General features: G+C 38.8%; 1 protein-coding gene across 4 annotated transcripts in view; it reads right to left on the bottom strand.

Annotated features, from left to right (window-relative positions):
• The window catches only part of LOC140186078 (pre-B-cell leukemia transcription factor 3), a 215890-nt gene that overhangs the window by 40016 nt on the left and 161350 nt on the right, over positions 1–14524 (bottom strand). For all 4 annotated transcript variants that reach the window (XM_072239939.1, XM_072239940.1, XM_072239941.1 and 1 more), the window contains one exon: positions 13166–13410. In XM_072239939.1, the coding sequence (XP_072096040.1) occupies positions 13166–13410 (245 nt within the window). The remainder of the gene's footprint in view (positions 1–13165; positions 13411–14524) is intronic.

The following is a 14524-nucleotide window of genomic DNA, read 5'->3' as shown; positions in this document are numbered from 1 at the left end:
TTGAAGGTCAGTGTTCAGCAGGAGATCGGTATGTTGTGGGAGTTGGAAGATCTCTGGCTGTGAGACCTGAGATCTTTGGGCACAGAGCTCGGAAAAAGCAACGCAACGGACTTCTAACATCGGAAACCAGTGAGTTGCTTGTTACATCTCCCCTCTAGCTGTGAAATGGAGACACCTCTTTCTCCCTTATTAGGGAGAGAAAGAGCTTGTGGTATGTCGAATACTGGGCGAACGAGTAGTCTTTGGGGTACTGCAAGTCTGTATTTGCTGCTGCTTTGTTGCACGCTCAATTGCTCGGTGGTGGATGCCGATGCTCTTTTTTTTTGCTGGTGGGGGGAGGGATCGTTGCTTGCTGCCACTTACGCACAGGAGGGAGGGGAGCTGGGGGGAACTTTGGGGTTCTAACATTTAACTGTCATTCATTCTTTGGGGCACTCCTCTGTTTTCGTGGATGGTAGCATTGAACAAGCATTTCAAGATGTATATTGTATACATTTTTCTGACATTAAATGTACCTTTGAAACATCTGATATCATCAAATACTTCCGGGTTATATGTTGGCTGATTTCTGTCAGGTATGTTGAAATTTCTACAGATGTTCTCCATCACTGTTGAAGTACAAGTGGGTGCCAGATGCTGAAGGACTTTTTGTTAATTACAAGACCTTTATACAAACTAACTCTTCCAAGACATGGGCACATTAGTAATTTTCATAACTGGAATACAGGTTATATTATAAAATAAGAGAGATTATGTACAATATGGCAAGTTTCTGGAAGGAACTGGAGGAAGCAAAGGAACTTCAGAGAGCCACACCTAAAGAACAATGTACAAGACACACCTTATTCATTGATTATCCTCACTAAAATCTGCCAACTGCTGCAATCATAATTACCTGTGCAGTAGCACAGGGACTAGAATGCTCATGGCTGTCAATACAAGCATTGCAGTATCACAGACTCTGTTATTCACTGCTGTATATTTCTGGTCTGATGCACTCTACTCAAAGAAAACCATCATAAAGTTTATCTACTCACTGTCTGGTCAACCTAGCCATATAATGTTACAAAATACTTGGGAACTAAAAATTGGGAATGTTGTCCCATAGACTAATCAACAAGTCTAATATTGCTGTCCTCACAAAATCATAGTTTACAGATTATGTACCAGACTTCTCAACCTAAGGCTATGTCTGTCTCACCAGCTAATGCACCCATGAGAAGTGCAGCACAGTGGCAGGCAGCCTTTCAAGATTTCAATATAGACTCCAGATGCCATGAAGTCTCATGACTTCAGCCCAAGAATCATATTTATTCTGCTCCATGTTTAGCAATACTTGGAAGAAGAAATTACAATACAAGGGCACAGAATATACACTGAGTGGAGGCCTTCATTGCTCATCAACAAGAGTGGTTTTGTATCACCACTATAGACTGACAAGCATAGTCTTGGTGGACACAAATGGAACAACAATGACCAAACCAACACGAGCAATAAGCCTACTTGACATGATCCTCATTAATCTTCCTGTGGCAATTGATAGCAAAGGCATTGGGACCAGGCAATATCGTAGGTGTCGTACTGAGGACCTTTGCTCCTAAACTAGCTGCTGGTCAATCTGTTCCAACACAATTAAAATGTCAGCGTCCATCGAACAATATCCAAAAATGTCCTGTTCATAAAACACAGGACAATACCAATCCTACAAATCAATCATGGTCCAAACAGTTTATACTCAATCATCAGCAACATGATAAATGACATAGTCAAGCAGCACCTACTTACCAATAACCTCATTAAAGTAGAATTTCAGAAGTGATGGGAGGCTGACAATAAACATTTACTTAACCAAACATTGCTCTGATAAAACACAAGAAAAAGGGTATCATGACGAGACATTTTAATAGCTGGAATAATACGCTGCAGAAGGAAGATGGCATTAGGAGACAATCATCCCAATCCAAGACATTTTGATTTAAGATGGCGCTGATAAAGTTCAGCAACTACTTGCTGGGGGCCAGTGAAACAAAGAAAGCAACCAAATACTTTGTTATTCACACTTTTTCTGGTAAACAATCACTGCAAACACTGGCTTGTGGCTTCCCTGTCAGAACTGAGCAGGACCGCCGATATGACGTGGCATTTTTGCGGTGTGGGCTGGGGTCGTGCTGGGGCAGGATGATTGCAATATGTCTGGGCCAGAGTTCCTGGAGAAGACTTGGAGGCAATTTGATGCGGTGAGCCATGGTGAGGAGAAGTCAAGGAAAAATCCAAGGGTTAATCAATTTAACAGCCAAGCTGAACTGGAAAGCTTGGGTACTGGACAAATCAAGATGGCAGAACCCAAGCCCGAGGATGTATCGAAGTGGCAGAGCCAGAGTCCAAAAGCTAGGAACAATCCGAGGTTTGGACGATTTAAGCACCAGGCCAGATGGATTGAATGAGCTTTGGCAGCACAAATTTGCAGAAGCTATCTAAAAAAAGCACAAAGAGCATGTGACAAACTAAGATCAATGCAAGTGGGATACCAATGATAAATTAGTGAACCCTGATACTATTGCCAAATATAAATCCAAAAGTTTTACAAAAAAAAACATTTTATTCAAATATACTTTAAGCACCATAAAAAGGTAACTCTCTAATTAAAGTAAAAACATATACGTGAAGGCAGAGAAAATTATAGTGTATTAATTGATAGCAGAGTTTGTTTTAAATTGATGCACTAACATGTTGGCTATGAAATGATGACCATTTCTTGGAAATGTATTATACTGAAACAGATGCAGTAACCTGAAGCGATGACAGGCTGAAATCAGTACCAACGATTTTTTCATTACGTGACATTTAAGGAAAGCAGTTTTCAGATTAAAAATATCCTTTAAGATGGCAATTATAAAAATGTACATTAATGGGTCCGATGAAACCCTCTGGCTACTTTTCCTGTTAAATCTTCACACTTGCTATGGTTGCTAGGTAACATTTCATTTACGATGGCACGTGAAGTTTACACAACCAAGCAGGTTGATGGGAACTGTAATAAGGTTTACTTTAATGAAATACTCAGAGTGGGCTGCTGCACCCACCACAGGGCTCAAAGGATTAAAGTTCAAAGGATATAAAATATTAACAAAGTTAGCTAAAATGTAAAACTAGAGCACAAGAGATTCCAAAGACAACTGAAAAATACAAGAGTTATCAAAGTGTGTTGGTTCTTTAGAAAGTGAGACTAATGAATGAATAATTGAAAATGAGGAGGCAGAAGAATTAAATATTTTGTATAAGTCTTCATTATAGAGGAAACAAGTAGCACAATACAGCTCGAAGATGAGAATTATAGGGCAAAGTGAAACTCAAGACAATACAATCACCAGGGAGACAGTACTGAACATTGCTCTACGACCCTGAAAGACTAACCCTAAGGTCTTAAAAGAAGCAAGTGAGATAGTTGATACATTGGTTTTAATTTTCCAAAATTCACTAGAAATGGGGAATATTCCACTAGACTCAAGGGAAAAATAGCACGATGTAATACTTTATTCAAAAAGAGATGGAAACAGCGGACAGGAAACCTCAGGCCATAATATCTGAAAGGGAAAACACTGAATATATCATTAAAGAGCTACAGCAGACTACATAGAAAATTCAAACTACTCAGACAAAGACAAAATAGTTTTGTGAAAGAAATCATGTTTGACCAGTTTATTGGTGTTCTTTGCTGTGGTCAATTGCTGTGAATAAAGGGGAGCTAAAGATGGACTATACTTCGGTTTCTACAAGGGAATTGTTAAGATGCTGCATCAAAGGTTATTTGAACATAGTGCAGGCGTAGAGAAGATCGACTGGTAAATGGAAATGGAGTAAGCATAAACGTTTTTTTCTGTATTGCATGATAATAACAAATGAAGTGCCACAGGAAATGGTGCCAGGACTTCATTGTATAGAAATTATATGGATTAAATCATTTAAGTATGGTTGCTATGACAGCAAGATGGCCAAGAAAGTAAACTGAAATAAGGACACTTGGAGCTATAAAGAGTATTGTGAGTGGGCAAAATACAGAAATGGAGTATAATGTAGAGAAAATGTGGAACTGTCCATCTTGTTAAGAAAAAGAACAAAGAACAGTATCAATAGTGAGAGACTGCACATCTGAAATACAGTAAATCTGCAACTAACTTGTTTTCTGTTTTTCCCAGTTCTAATAAAGGGGGTTTGACCCAAGACATTAATTCTTTATTAAAACTGCCCGACTGTTCCAAGCATTTTCTGTAATTATTTGGCATCCTAGTACATGATTTGAAAAAAGATTACTACACAGGTTGAGCAAGTAATTAGGAAAGCTAACAAAATGTTTTTCTCTATTGCAAGGAGCATTGAATTCAGTTCTATGATGCATTGGCAGTTGTTCAGAGTAGGGTGACAGAATGATAACCTGGAAGGGTTGGGTTAAGGAAAGATTGAACAGGCTTGGGTTATATCCACTAGAATTTAGGTGAGTGGGAAGTGACTTAATTAATAATTAACACATAAAATCCTGAGGGAAAATGGATAAGGTGTTTCTTGAACTATACGTCACTGCTTAATATAAGGGGTCACCTATTTAAAATAGAAATTAGGTCACTTTTTTTGCCTCTCAGGTGGCGAATCTTTAGAATTCCATTCATTAAAGGATAGTAGAATCAGAGACCTCAAATATTTTAAAGGTGAGGTAAATAAGTTCTTGAAAAGGGGTGAAAGGTTAGCGGGGTAGATAGGAAAGAAGAATTGAGGTTACGGATTAGAAGAGCCATAATAATAACAGGTGATAAGTACCTGCTCCTAATTCAAATGTTCACACGTTGTCAGATTTCATCTTGTGTGGGGAGACTGGAAATACCATAGAGGGCAAATCATTTGAGTTGCTCCTCTTTCCAGTAATGACAACAATATCTAAGTCTTCTGCAAATTGTGGTGCTTGAACAGTAATGTCCAATGGGACATAAATCAGTTATGTTACTTTGCTGGAAAGGGCTGGGAAGAGTCTCTCATTGAGACAATTTCTTGTTGCCTTGTAAATTTCAGTAGAAATTCTAGAACTTTCAATTTTTTTTAAAAATTAGGTTGATTTGTTATAATCTCAAGTTTAGATGCAAAATGGTTTATTTGTTCTACTTTTGTAAAAATGCCACCACCAACAACTGCCAGACCAGCCTGGTTAACTGAACACTGATCACACTGTGACCTTCCTAGCTGTTAAATCTCAGTATTGTACAATTAGCCATGAGCTTACCACTTCTCACTAGTCTAATGATTGAGTCATTCAATTCCACCTACCTGGCACAAAAGACTTGCATTTATATCATGCTTTTCACTGTCTTGAAACATCCCAAGATAAAGTCAATGAAATATTTTGAAGTATTATCACTTTTGCAGATTAGAAGAATCAGGTGCTCATTTTCCTTCATCAAGCTGCCATCAATTACAGTGTCATAATGACCAAATAATTAGTACTTATTTGAAGAATAAAAACTGTACAGTAGTACAGGAAAAGAATCAGCTTGATTGCTTCTTACTTCTACTGTATAATATGAGTTTTTATTCTAAAGAGTTAATTACAGATCTATACTGTAAGAAATATACTGATAAAACTCCTGCAGTATAAACCTAGTCATCATCTGGAGAAATACTGATAACAACTTCTGTGCATACTCGTCAGCTAACTTAAAAACTAGCACAGAGGTAAGAAACAGATTAGTCACCAAGGAAAGAGAGCATTCTTTGAACTTTTGACAACATACTCTGAATCGCTCTGAAGACAAGTTGTGTGACTAGCCATTAAAATTCTCTTAAGATATGCTAGGCTTACTCTCCCTTTAAAAAATATCCACATTTTAGACTGTGTTGCTTTTTCAGTCTCTTTGAAGTGAAGTGAAGTGATGTAATGTAGGAAATTTGTCCACAAGTTCCTACAAAATGGAATATAATGACCAAATAACCTGCTCCAGTATAGTAAAATGAGAAATAAACATAGGTTTGGGCAGGGGCACTACATTGAAATAATGCTCTTTATTTCCACCTATGAGTGCAGGTATATCATCATTGCACCTGCCTTCATTATTAGGCTTCAGAAAAAGATTAAAAATCGATGTTTCATATTTTAATGAAGCCCTTTGTGCCATTGATGCAACTCAAAATCTGTGGAGTGGACGTGATGAGGGAATCCCTCAATTGTTTGCGCTTGCTGATGTTACAAAACTAGATGAGAGCATGGGCGGCAAGAGGATGCAGAGAGGCTTCAGGGGGCATAGAGAATGAGTGAGAGCGTGGCAGAGAGAATATAATCTAGTAAAATACAAGGTAACCTACTTTGGTAGAGGAAAAATAGAAAGGTCAAGAAATTTTTTCAATTGGTGCAAGATTGAAAACCATTGGTGTTTAAGAATAAGCAAGGCAAATGTCCTATTGGCCTTTGTTGCAAGATATTTGAGTAGACAAATACGATTATCTTACTACAATCACAGAGACCTAGTGAGACCACATCTGGAATATTGTGTACAGCAATACACATAAAAATTGCTGGTGCCTGGTTTCCCTTCCTAGGGAGAGGAATACTTTTAAAGGGGGGAGGGGCATGAAGGTCCACTAATTTGACTTTTGGGAATTGAGGTCTATCCTCCAGGGACAAAATAAGCAGTTGGGGCCTTTGCTAATAATGAAAGCAGCTTTGAAATGTACAAAGTTGCTATAGAGTTTAACAGGGTAACGTAGCGATGGTATTTCCCTTGGCAGGGTTGTCTAGAGGCAGGGGCTGCATCCTCAAAATGAGTGTTATCCATTCAGATCTGGAATGAGAAAATATCTGGTACCTAAGAATTCACTACATAATAGTAACACACACAAAATACTGGAGGAACTCAGCAATCATACTGCCTGACCTGCTGAATTCCTCCAGCATTTTGTGTGTGTTACTCTGGATTTCCAGTATTTACAGAATCTCAGGTTTATGATCTCTACCCAATAGTGCATGATGGATCAATCAAAACAGATCAGATATTAACAGATCTGAGGAATTTTGATTTATTGCAGGAAAGTGGTGCTGAGATGAAGGTCAGCCATTATTTTTCTGAATTGCTAAGCAGGCTGGATGGCTGAATGGCCTACTCCAACTTCTTGTCCTTAAAATTTGCTCCATTTCAGCGATGTGGCATTAATAGCCAAAACAAATTGAACTTGAGACCATAGTTTAATTTTTATTCCCATCTTTCACCCCTTTGGCATTCTAATTACGTAGGCATATTCAACAGCCTACGTATGGGAAAAGATCACATCAGCAAAGAAAACAAACAAGTGGTCAACAATGCTAAAAATAACACATAAAAAGTGTCCTTAAGGCGCAGATAAAGGCATAAGACACATCTCAAATTATTAATACATAAATATGCCACCTTGCAGTGGTCATGTCAGTAGAAAAATTAGAAAATTAGAGCCACTGAAGAATGAATAAAATCTTCAAACTAATTTTACTCTTTTCAAGAAGTCGTCTACCATTTCAGCTGAAAAATCAGATGGGGTTATTTAGTGAGATTAATCATATAAGACCATACAACCACAAGACATAGGAACAGAATTAGGTCATTTGGCCCATCAAGTCTCAGACCACAAGATCCAGAATTAGGCCATTCAGCCCATTGAGACTGCTCCCCATTCCCCATTCTGACCCCAGATCCCACTCAAACACATATCCCTGCCTTCTGCCTTCTTGATGCCCTGACCGATCAGGAAACGATTAACCTCCACCTTAAATACACACATGGACCTGGCCTCCACCACAGTCTGCGGCACAGCATTCCAAATTCTCCACTCTCTAGCTAAAAAGTTCCTCCTTATCTCCATTTTAAAAGGTCGCCCTCAATTTTGAGGCTGTACCCGCTAGTTCTGGATAATCCCTACCATAGGAAACATCCTCTCCATATCCACCTTATCTAGTCCTTTCAACATTTGGTAGGTTTCAATGAGATCCCCACGCATTCTTCTAAATTCCAGTGAGTACAGGCCCAAAGCTGCCAAATGCTCCTCATATGTTAACCCTTCATTGCCAGAATCATCCTTGGACTCTCTCCAATGACAACATATCCTTTCTAGATATGGAACTCAAAACTGTTGACAATACTCCAATGCAGCCTGACTAGTGTCTTATAAAGGCTCAGCATTATTTCTTTGTTTTTATATTCTATTGCCTTTGAAATAAATGCCAACATTGCATTTGCCTTCTTTACTACAGACTCAGAGATTCGGTGGTGGAGGCGAATACAATAGGGTCTTTTAAGAGAAGTACATGGAGCTTAGAAAAATAGAGGGCTATGCGGTAAGGTAATTCTAGGCAGTTTCTAGAGTTATGTGGTCAGCACAACATTATGGGCTGAAGTACCTGTAAAATGCTGTAGATTTCTATGCCCTTTGTTCTCAACCTGTATATTAACCTTCTGGGAGTCTTGCATGAGGACTCCCAATCTCCCTGCACCTCTGATGTTTGAACCTTCTCCCCATTTAGAAAATAGTCCATACTATTGTTCCTTTTACCAAAATGTATTATCAGACATTTCCCAACACTGTATTCCATCTGCCACTTTTTTGCCCATTCTTCCAATTTGTCTAAGTCCTGTTGCAATCACATTGCTTCCTCAGCACTACCTACCCCTCGGCCTATCTTTGTATCATCCACAAACTTTGCCACAAAGTCATCAATTCTATTATCCAAATCACTAACAAACAATGTGGAAAGCAGCTGTCCCAATTCTGACCCGAGGAACACCAGTAGTCACTGACAGCCAACCAGAAAAGGCCTCTTTTATTCCTACTCATTGCCTCCTGCCCATCAGCCATTCCTTTATCCATGCCAGAATCTTTCCTGTAACGCCAAAGGACCTTATCTTGTTAAGCAGCCTCTTGTGTGGCACTTTATCAAAAGCCTTCTGAAAATCTAAGTAAATGACATCCATTGCCTCTCCTTTGTCCACTTTGCTTGTTACTTCCTCAAATAACTAACACATTTGTCAGGCAAGGTTTTACTTCACAGAAACCATGCTGACTTTGCCTTATTTTACCATTAGTCTTGAAGTACCCCAAAACCTCATTCTTAATAATAGGCTCCAACACTTTCCCAACCACTGAAGTTAGGTTAACTGGCCAATAATTTATTTTGTTTTGCCTTCCTCCCTTCTTAAAGAGTAGAGTGACATTTGCAATCTTCCAGTCCCCTGGGACCATGCCAGAATCAAGTGATTCTTGAAAGATCATGACCAAAGCATCTGTTATCTCTTCAGCAACCTCTCTCAGGACTCTGAGATGTAGTCCATCTGGTCCAGGTGACTTATCCACCTGAAGACTTTTGAGTTTGCCTAGCACTTTTTCCTTTGTAATAGCAATGGAACTCATTCCTTCTCCCTGACCCTCACAGACTTCTGTCACACTACCAGTGTCTCCCACAGTGAAGAATAATTCAAAGTACCCATTAACTTCATCTACCATTACTCTGTCCCCTATTACTCTTTCACCAGCAACATTTTCCAGTGGTCCAATATCAACTCTCACCTCCTTTTTACTCTTCATATAACTGAAAAAAACTTCTGATATCCTGTTTTATATTATTAGCTAGTTTGCCCTCATATTTCATTTTTTCCTTTCTTGTAGCTTTTTTAGTTGCTTTTTGTTGGATTTTAAAAGCTTCCCAATCATCCAACTTCCCACTCACTTTTGCTACCTTACATGTCTTTTCCTTGGCTTTTATGCAGTCCTCAACTTCTTTGTCAGCTACCGTTGCCTAGCCCTGCCATTTGAGAACAACTATTTCTGTTGGACATATCTATCTTGCGCCTTGTGAACTATTGCCAGAAACTTCAGCCACCTCTACTCTGCCATCATCCCCACCAGTATCCTCCTCTAATCCACCTGAGCAAGCTCCTCTCTCCTGCCTCTGTAATTCCCTTTATTCGATTGGGATATACATGTGACTTATGCTTCTCCCTCTCAAATTGTAGTATGAATCACATTATGATCACTGCCTCCTAATGTCTTCTCCATTTCATCATGGCTGATCCATTCTCCTCTCAACCCCATTCTCCTGCCTTCTCCCTGTAACCTTTTGCACTTTGACTTATCAAGTATCTATCAACCTCCACCTTAAATACAATGACCTGGCCTCCACAGTCGCCTGTAGCAACAAATTCTACAGCTTCACCGCCCTCTGGCTAAAGAAATTCCTTCTCTTCACTGTTCTAAATGGATAGCACTCTGTTCTGAGGTTGTGCCCTCTGGTCCTAAACTTACACTTTAGGAAAAATCCTCTCCACACCCACTCTATCCAGGCCTTTCAATATTTGATAGGTTTCAATGATATTCCTCCCACCCATTGTTCTAAATTCCAGTGAGTACCGGCCCAGAGCCATCAAAAGCTCCTTGTACGATAAGCCTTTCATTCCAAGAATAATTTTCATGAACTTTTCTCCAACGTCAGCACATCCTTTCTTAGATAAGGGGCCCAAAATTGTTCACAATACTCTAAGCAAGTCCTCAGCCATGCTTTATAAAGCTTTAGCAGTACATCCTTGCTTTTATATTCTAGTCCTCTCAAAACAAATGCTAATATCGCATTTGCCTTCCTCTCCACTGACCCAACCCACAAGCTAACCTTTAGGGAATCCTGTACAAGGATCTCCAAGTCCCTTTGCACCTATGATTTTTGAATTTTCTCGGATAGAAAATAGTCTATGCTTTTATCTCTTCTACCAAAGTGCATGACTATACACTTCCCGACACTGTATTCCATTTGCCACTTCTTTGCTCATTTTCCTAACTGTTCTAAGTCTTTCCGCAGCCTCCCTGCTCTTAGACTACCTGCCCCTCCACCTACCTTTGTATCATCCGCAAACTTGGCCATAAAGCCAGCAATGCCATCATCCAAATCATTGACATACAACGTAAAAAGAAGCGGTCCCAGAACACAAGTCACCGGCATCCAATCAGAAAAGGCTCCCTTCATTCCCACTGTCTCCTGCTCATCAGCCAATACTCTATCCACACTAGTATTTTTCCTGTAATACAACGGGCTCTCATTTTGCTAAGAAGCCTCATGTGCGGCACCTTGTCAAACACCTTTTGAAAATCCAAGAACACAACATCCACCAATTCTCCTTTGTCTATCTTGTTTGTTAATTCCTCAAAGAATTCCAACAGATTTGTCAGGCAAGATATTCCCTCAAGGAAAACCATGCTGACTTTGGCCTGTTTTATCATGTGCCTCCAAGTACCCTGAAATCTCATTTTTAACATCTTTCCAATCACTGAGGTCAGGCTAAATGGTCTATAATTTCGATAACATGCAACTTCTATCTCCCATTGTAATTTGTAGCCCACATCCTGGCTTCTGTTCAGAGGCCTGTACGTAACTCCCATCAGGGTTCTTTTACCCTTAAAGTTCCTTACTCTATCCACAACGATTCTACATCTTCTGATCCTATGTCACCTCTTAAGGATTTGACCTTTTCTTTTGTTACTAACAGGGCCATGCCACTCCTCTGCCCACCTGCCTGTCCTTTGATACAAAGTGTATCCTTGGATGTTAAGGTCCCAACTATAACCTTCTTTCAACCACAACTCAGTGATGCCCATGCCATCATACCTGCCAATCTCTGCACTACAAGATCATCTACCTTATATAAAAGTGTCAACTTCATCAGCCAAGGTTCTCTTAACTTGTGGTCAGCTGATAATCAGGACTAATTGTGCAGCAGCATCCTGCATTATTGGAGGAGTCAGGTTTGCCTCTGACATCTGTGCTAGGTACTGCCTGCCTGATACAATGCATGATTAGTCTGCTGAACAACATTTATCACTTTACCAATACCACAAAAATAATTCTCCTGCTTGTTATTTCATTCTGATTGTGGCGTTTTCCTAAGCACAGGCTGTTGTAAATGCCTGCAGAATTAAAATGCCAAAATGTCGTTAGTCATTAAAATCATGAGATTCTCTAGATGCTTAAGTTATTAAATAGTTGCAAAGTACTATGGGACATTATAATACAAAATTTTATATAAATATTTCAGTCTCACCTTGTATTTTTCAAAGGTAAAATTTAGCATTTGTGTTCTGCTCTCCACCCAACACTGAGGCATAATCAAAGTTCAAAGTACATTTATTATGAAAGTAGGTATATGTCATCATAGTACCCTGAGATTCATTTTCTTGCAGGCATCCACAGTAAAACAAAGAAATACAATAGTATCAATGAAACACAGCACACAAAGACTGAAAAGCAACCAATGTGCAAAAGACAAATTGTGCAAATACCAAGATATACAGAAATAAATAAACAACAAACAATACTGAAAACATGAGTCCTTGAAAGTGAATTTGGTTTAATTTGGTGGCCAGGTCAACATTAACTAATTTTAATTTACTATTAACTTTGGTAGTCAGTTACACAAGAACCAGAGTTGGGGTCACCAGTGAAGAAAATTAGAATCTTTTTTTTAATAAAGAATTTGGTCAAATACTCTTGTCACAGAACACTGTTGCCTTGACCATAGGCTTTTCATCCACAGCAAAAGAAATTTATTTCATACAAGCATGCCAATGTAGCCACTGCTCTCTTCAAACTACAGATTTTCCAAACCACACAGGAAAAGATACAGACAAAAGGATGTTTCTTTATTCTGTGAAATACATTGGTAGAGACAGGGACAGCTCTCTATTCCGCTGCCAAGAATCCAAATCTCTCTCTCTCACTGCTTATTTTACTTGCACTTCCAAATTTAAAATAGTCGATACATATTTGCATACAGTTGCGTACACAAGGGGATCTTGGGCAAAATCAGCAGAAGCACAGGTTTGGTTTCTTTGTTCAGAAGTTGGCAGGAAAAAATCTGCAGCTGGAGACAATTGTTCCAGGCAAACACCATTTGTTCCAAGTTCAAAATGAGTTGGTGATAATTAAACTCTACGGCATTTTGCGGATTTCAGCTGGATTCACATCTATTTCTCAATATGTAACCAAGAAATAACCAAAGCAAAGCTTTAGAGTGTGCACAACAAAGATGATCAATATTGAAAATGCACTTCTTATAATGTTATCACAGAGCATGTACTTCAAAGCCATGATTATAACTCATTTCACTGATGTTCATACCTGTTCATATTTTTCAAGCTCTGTATGGTAGATCTGTCTGATCTGGGATAATTTGGCTCTGTAATCTGAGTGTTCTGCAGTGTTATCTGATCCTGATCCTCCCGACGCTGCTGCTGCCGCTGCTGCTGCTGCTGCTCCTCCACCTTTCTCTGGTCCAGAAACCCCTTCTGCCAGCAACATGTTGTCAAGTCTCATTAGTTGGGGATCTGGTGGTTCTTCCTCCTGTGCGCCTCTGATACTGAGACCTGCAGAAAACAATCACGACAACATTCAGAACTCATACACAAATTGGTAACTTAAAAACATTAACCAATACCTGTATCTAACTAAGTTACTTTATAATCAGTAGTGAAGCTAGTGCTCAATGATCTATTGCACACGAGTCTCAAAGTCATCAAACTCAGAAATACAAAATCATTGGAACAATGACATGTGCCAGGCCAAGTTCTGTGCCTGTGTTTATTTTACTTTAACATAATCTATATCGAATGAATCTTGCACTATAACATTGAAACCTGGCAATATTTAGCAAGACAAGCACACTGATTGCTACAAGACTGCATTAACCATATACTAGAAACATAATGCCTGGGGGCAAGATGAAATCATGGCGTTAAGGTAACAACCTTTAATCAGGTACTTGGAAAGAAGTTCATCTTGGTCACTAGAACTGAATGCATTTAAGAAATAAGTATCATTTCTACTTATGAGTTAATTATTTCCATGCTCTTAACTGCTTGTCAATATTCTCGCATGCATTAGTGCTAATAATCAAGAACGAACTTCTCATCCACTGTGTTATATTTACAGCTACACAATTCTGTGGTAATAGACATTTTTAGAGATAACCAAAAGATATTAATTCCTTTTTAGACATTTTGTTCTGAATGCATAAAACACAGCGATGACAAATCGTTTTTTCTTTCATCAGTGGAGATTAACAAAAGACTGTTTGAAGATACTCGAGCATATTTCATTGTGTACCATCACAACAAAGCTAAAGAGCAAAACATCAAAAATAACCAAATTAGATTAGATTATCAGATTACGATACTAGTGCAGAATGCCACAGGTATACAAAAATTATACATCACAGTTCTAAACACAGACTTCACCAAAATACTAAACAATTCAAAAACCATACTAAGCTAATCACAGGAAGCTCCTAAATTCAAAAGACTTGGATACAAGAATAAAAAAAGCAAAGACAGATGGTCAAAATCTTTCTCCCATAATAGTGATATCAAACACAAGGTGGCAAAGAATTAAGATTCGGAGGAGTTTTAAAGGAGAACTGAGGATTCCCACTGAGGAATTTTTTTTGCTCAAAATGGTTGATATGTGGAATTCGTTGCCAGA

This window comes from Mobula birostris, chromosome 22, assembly GCF_030028105.1.
Source record: "Mobula birostris isolate sMobBir1 chromosome 22, sMobBir1.hap1, whole genome shotgun sequence".
NCBI classification, from domain to species: domain Eukaryota; kingdom Metazoa; phylum Chordata; class Chondrichthyes; order Myliobatiformes; family Myliobatidae; genus Mobula; species Mobula birostris.
This window is presented reverse-complemented; position numbering and strand designations above follow the sequence as displayed.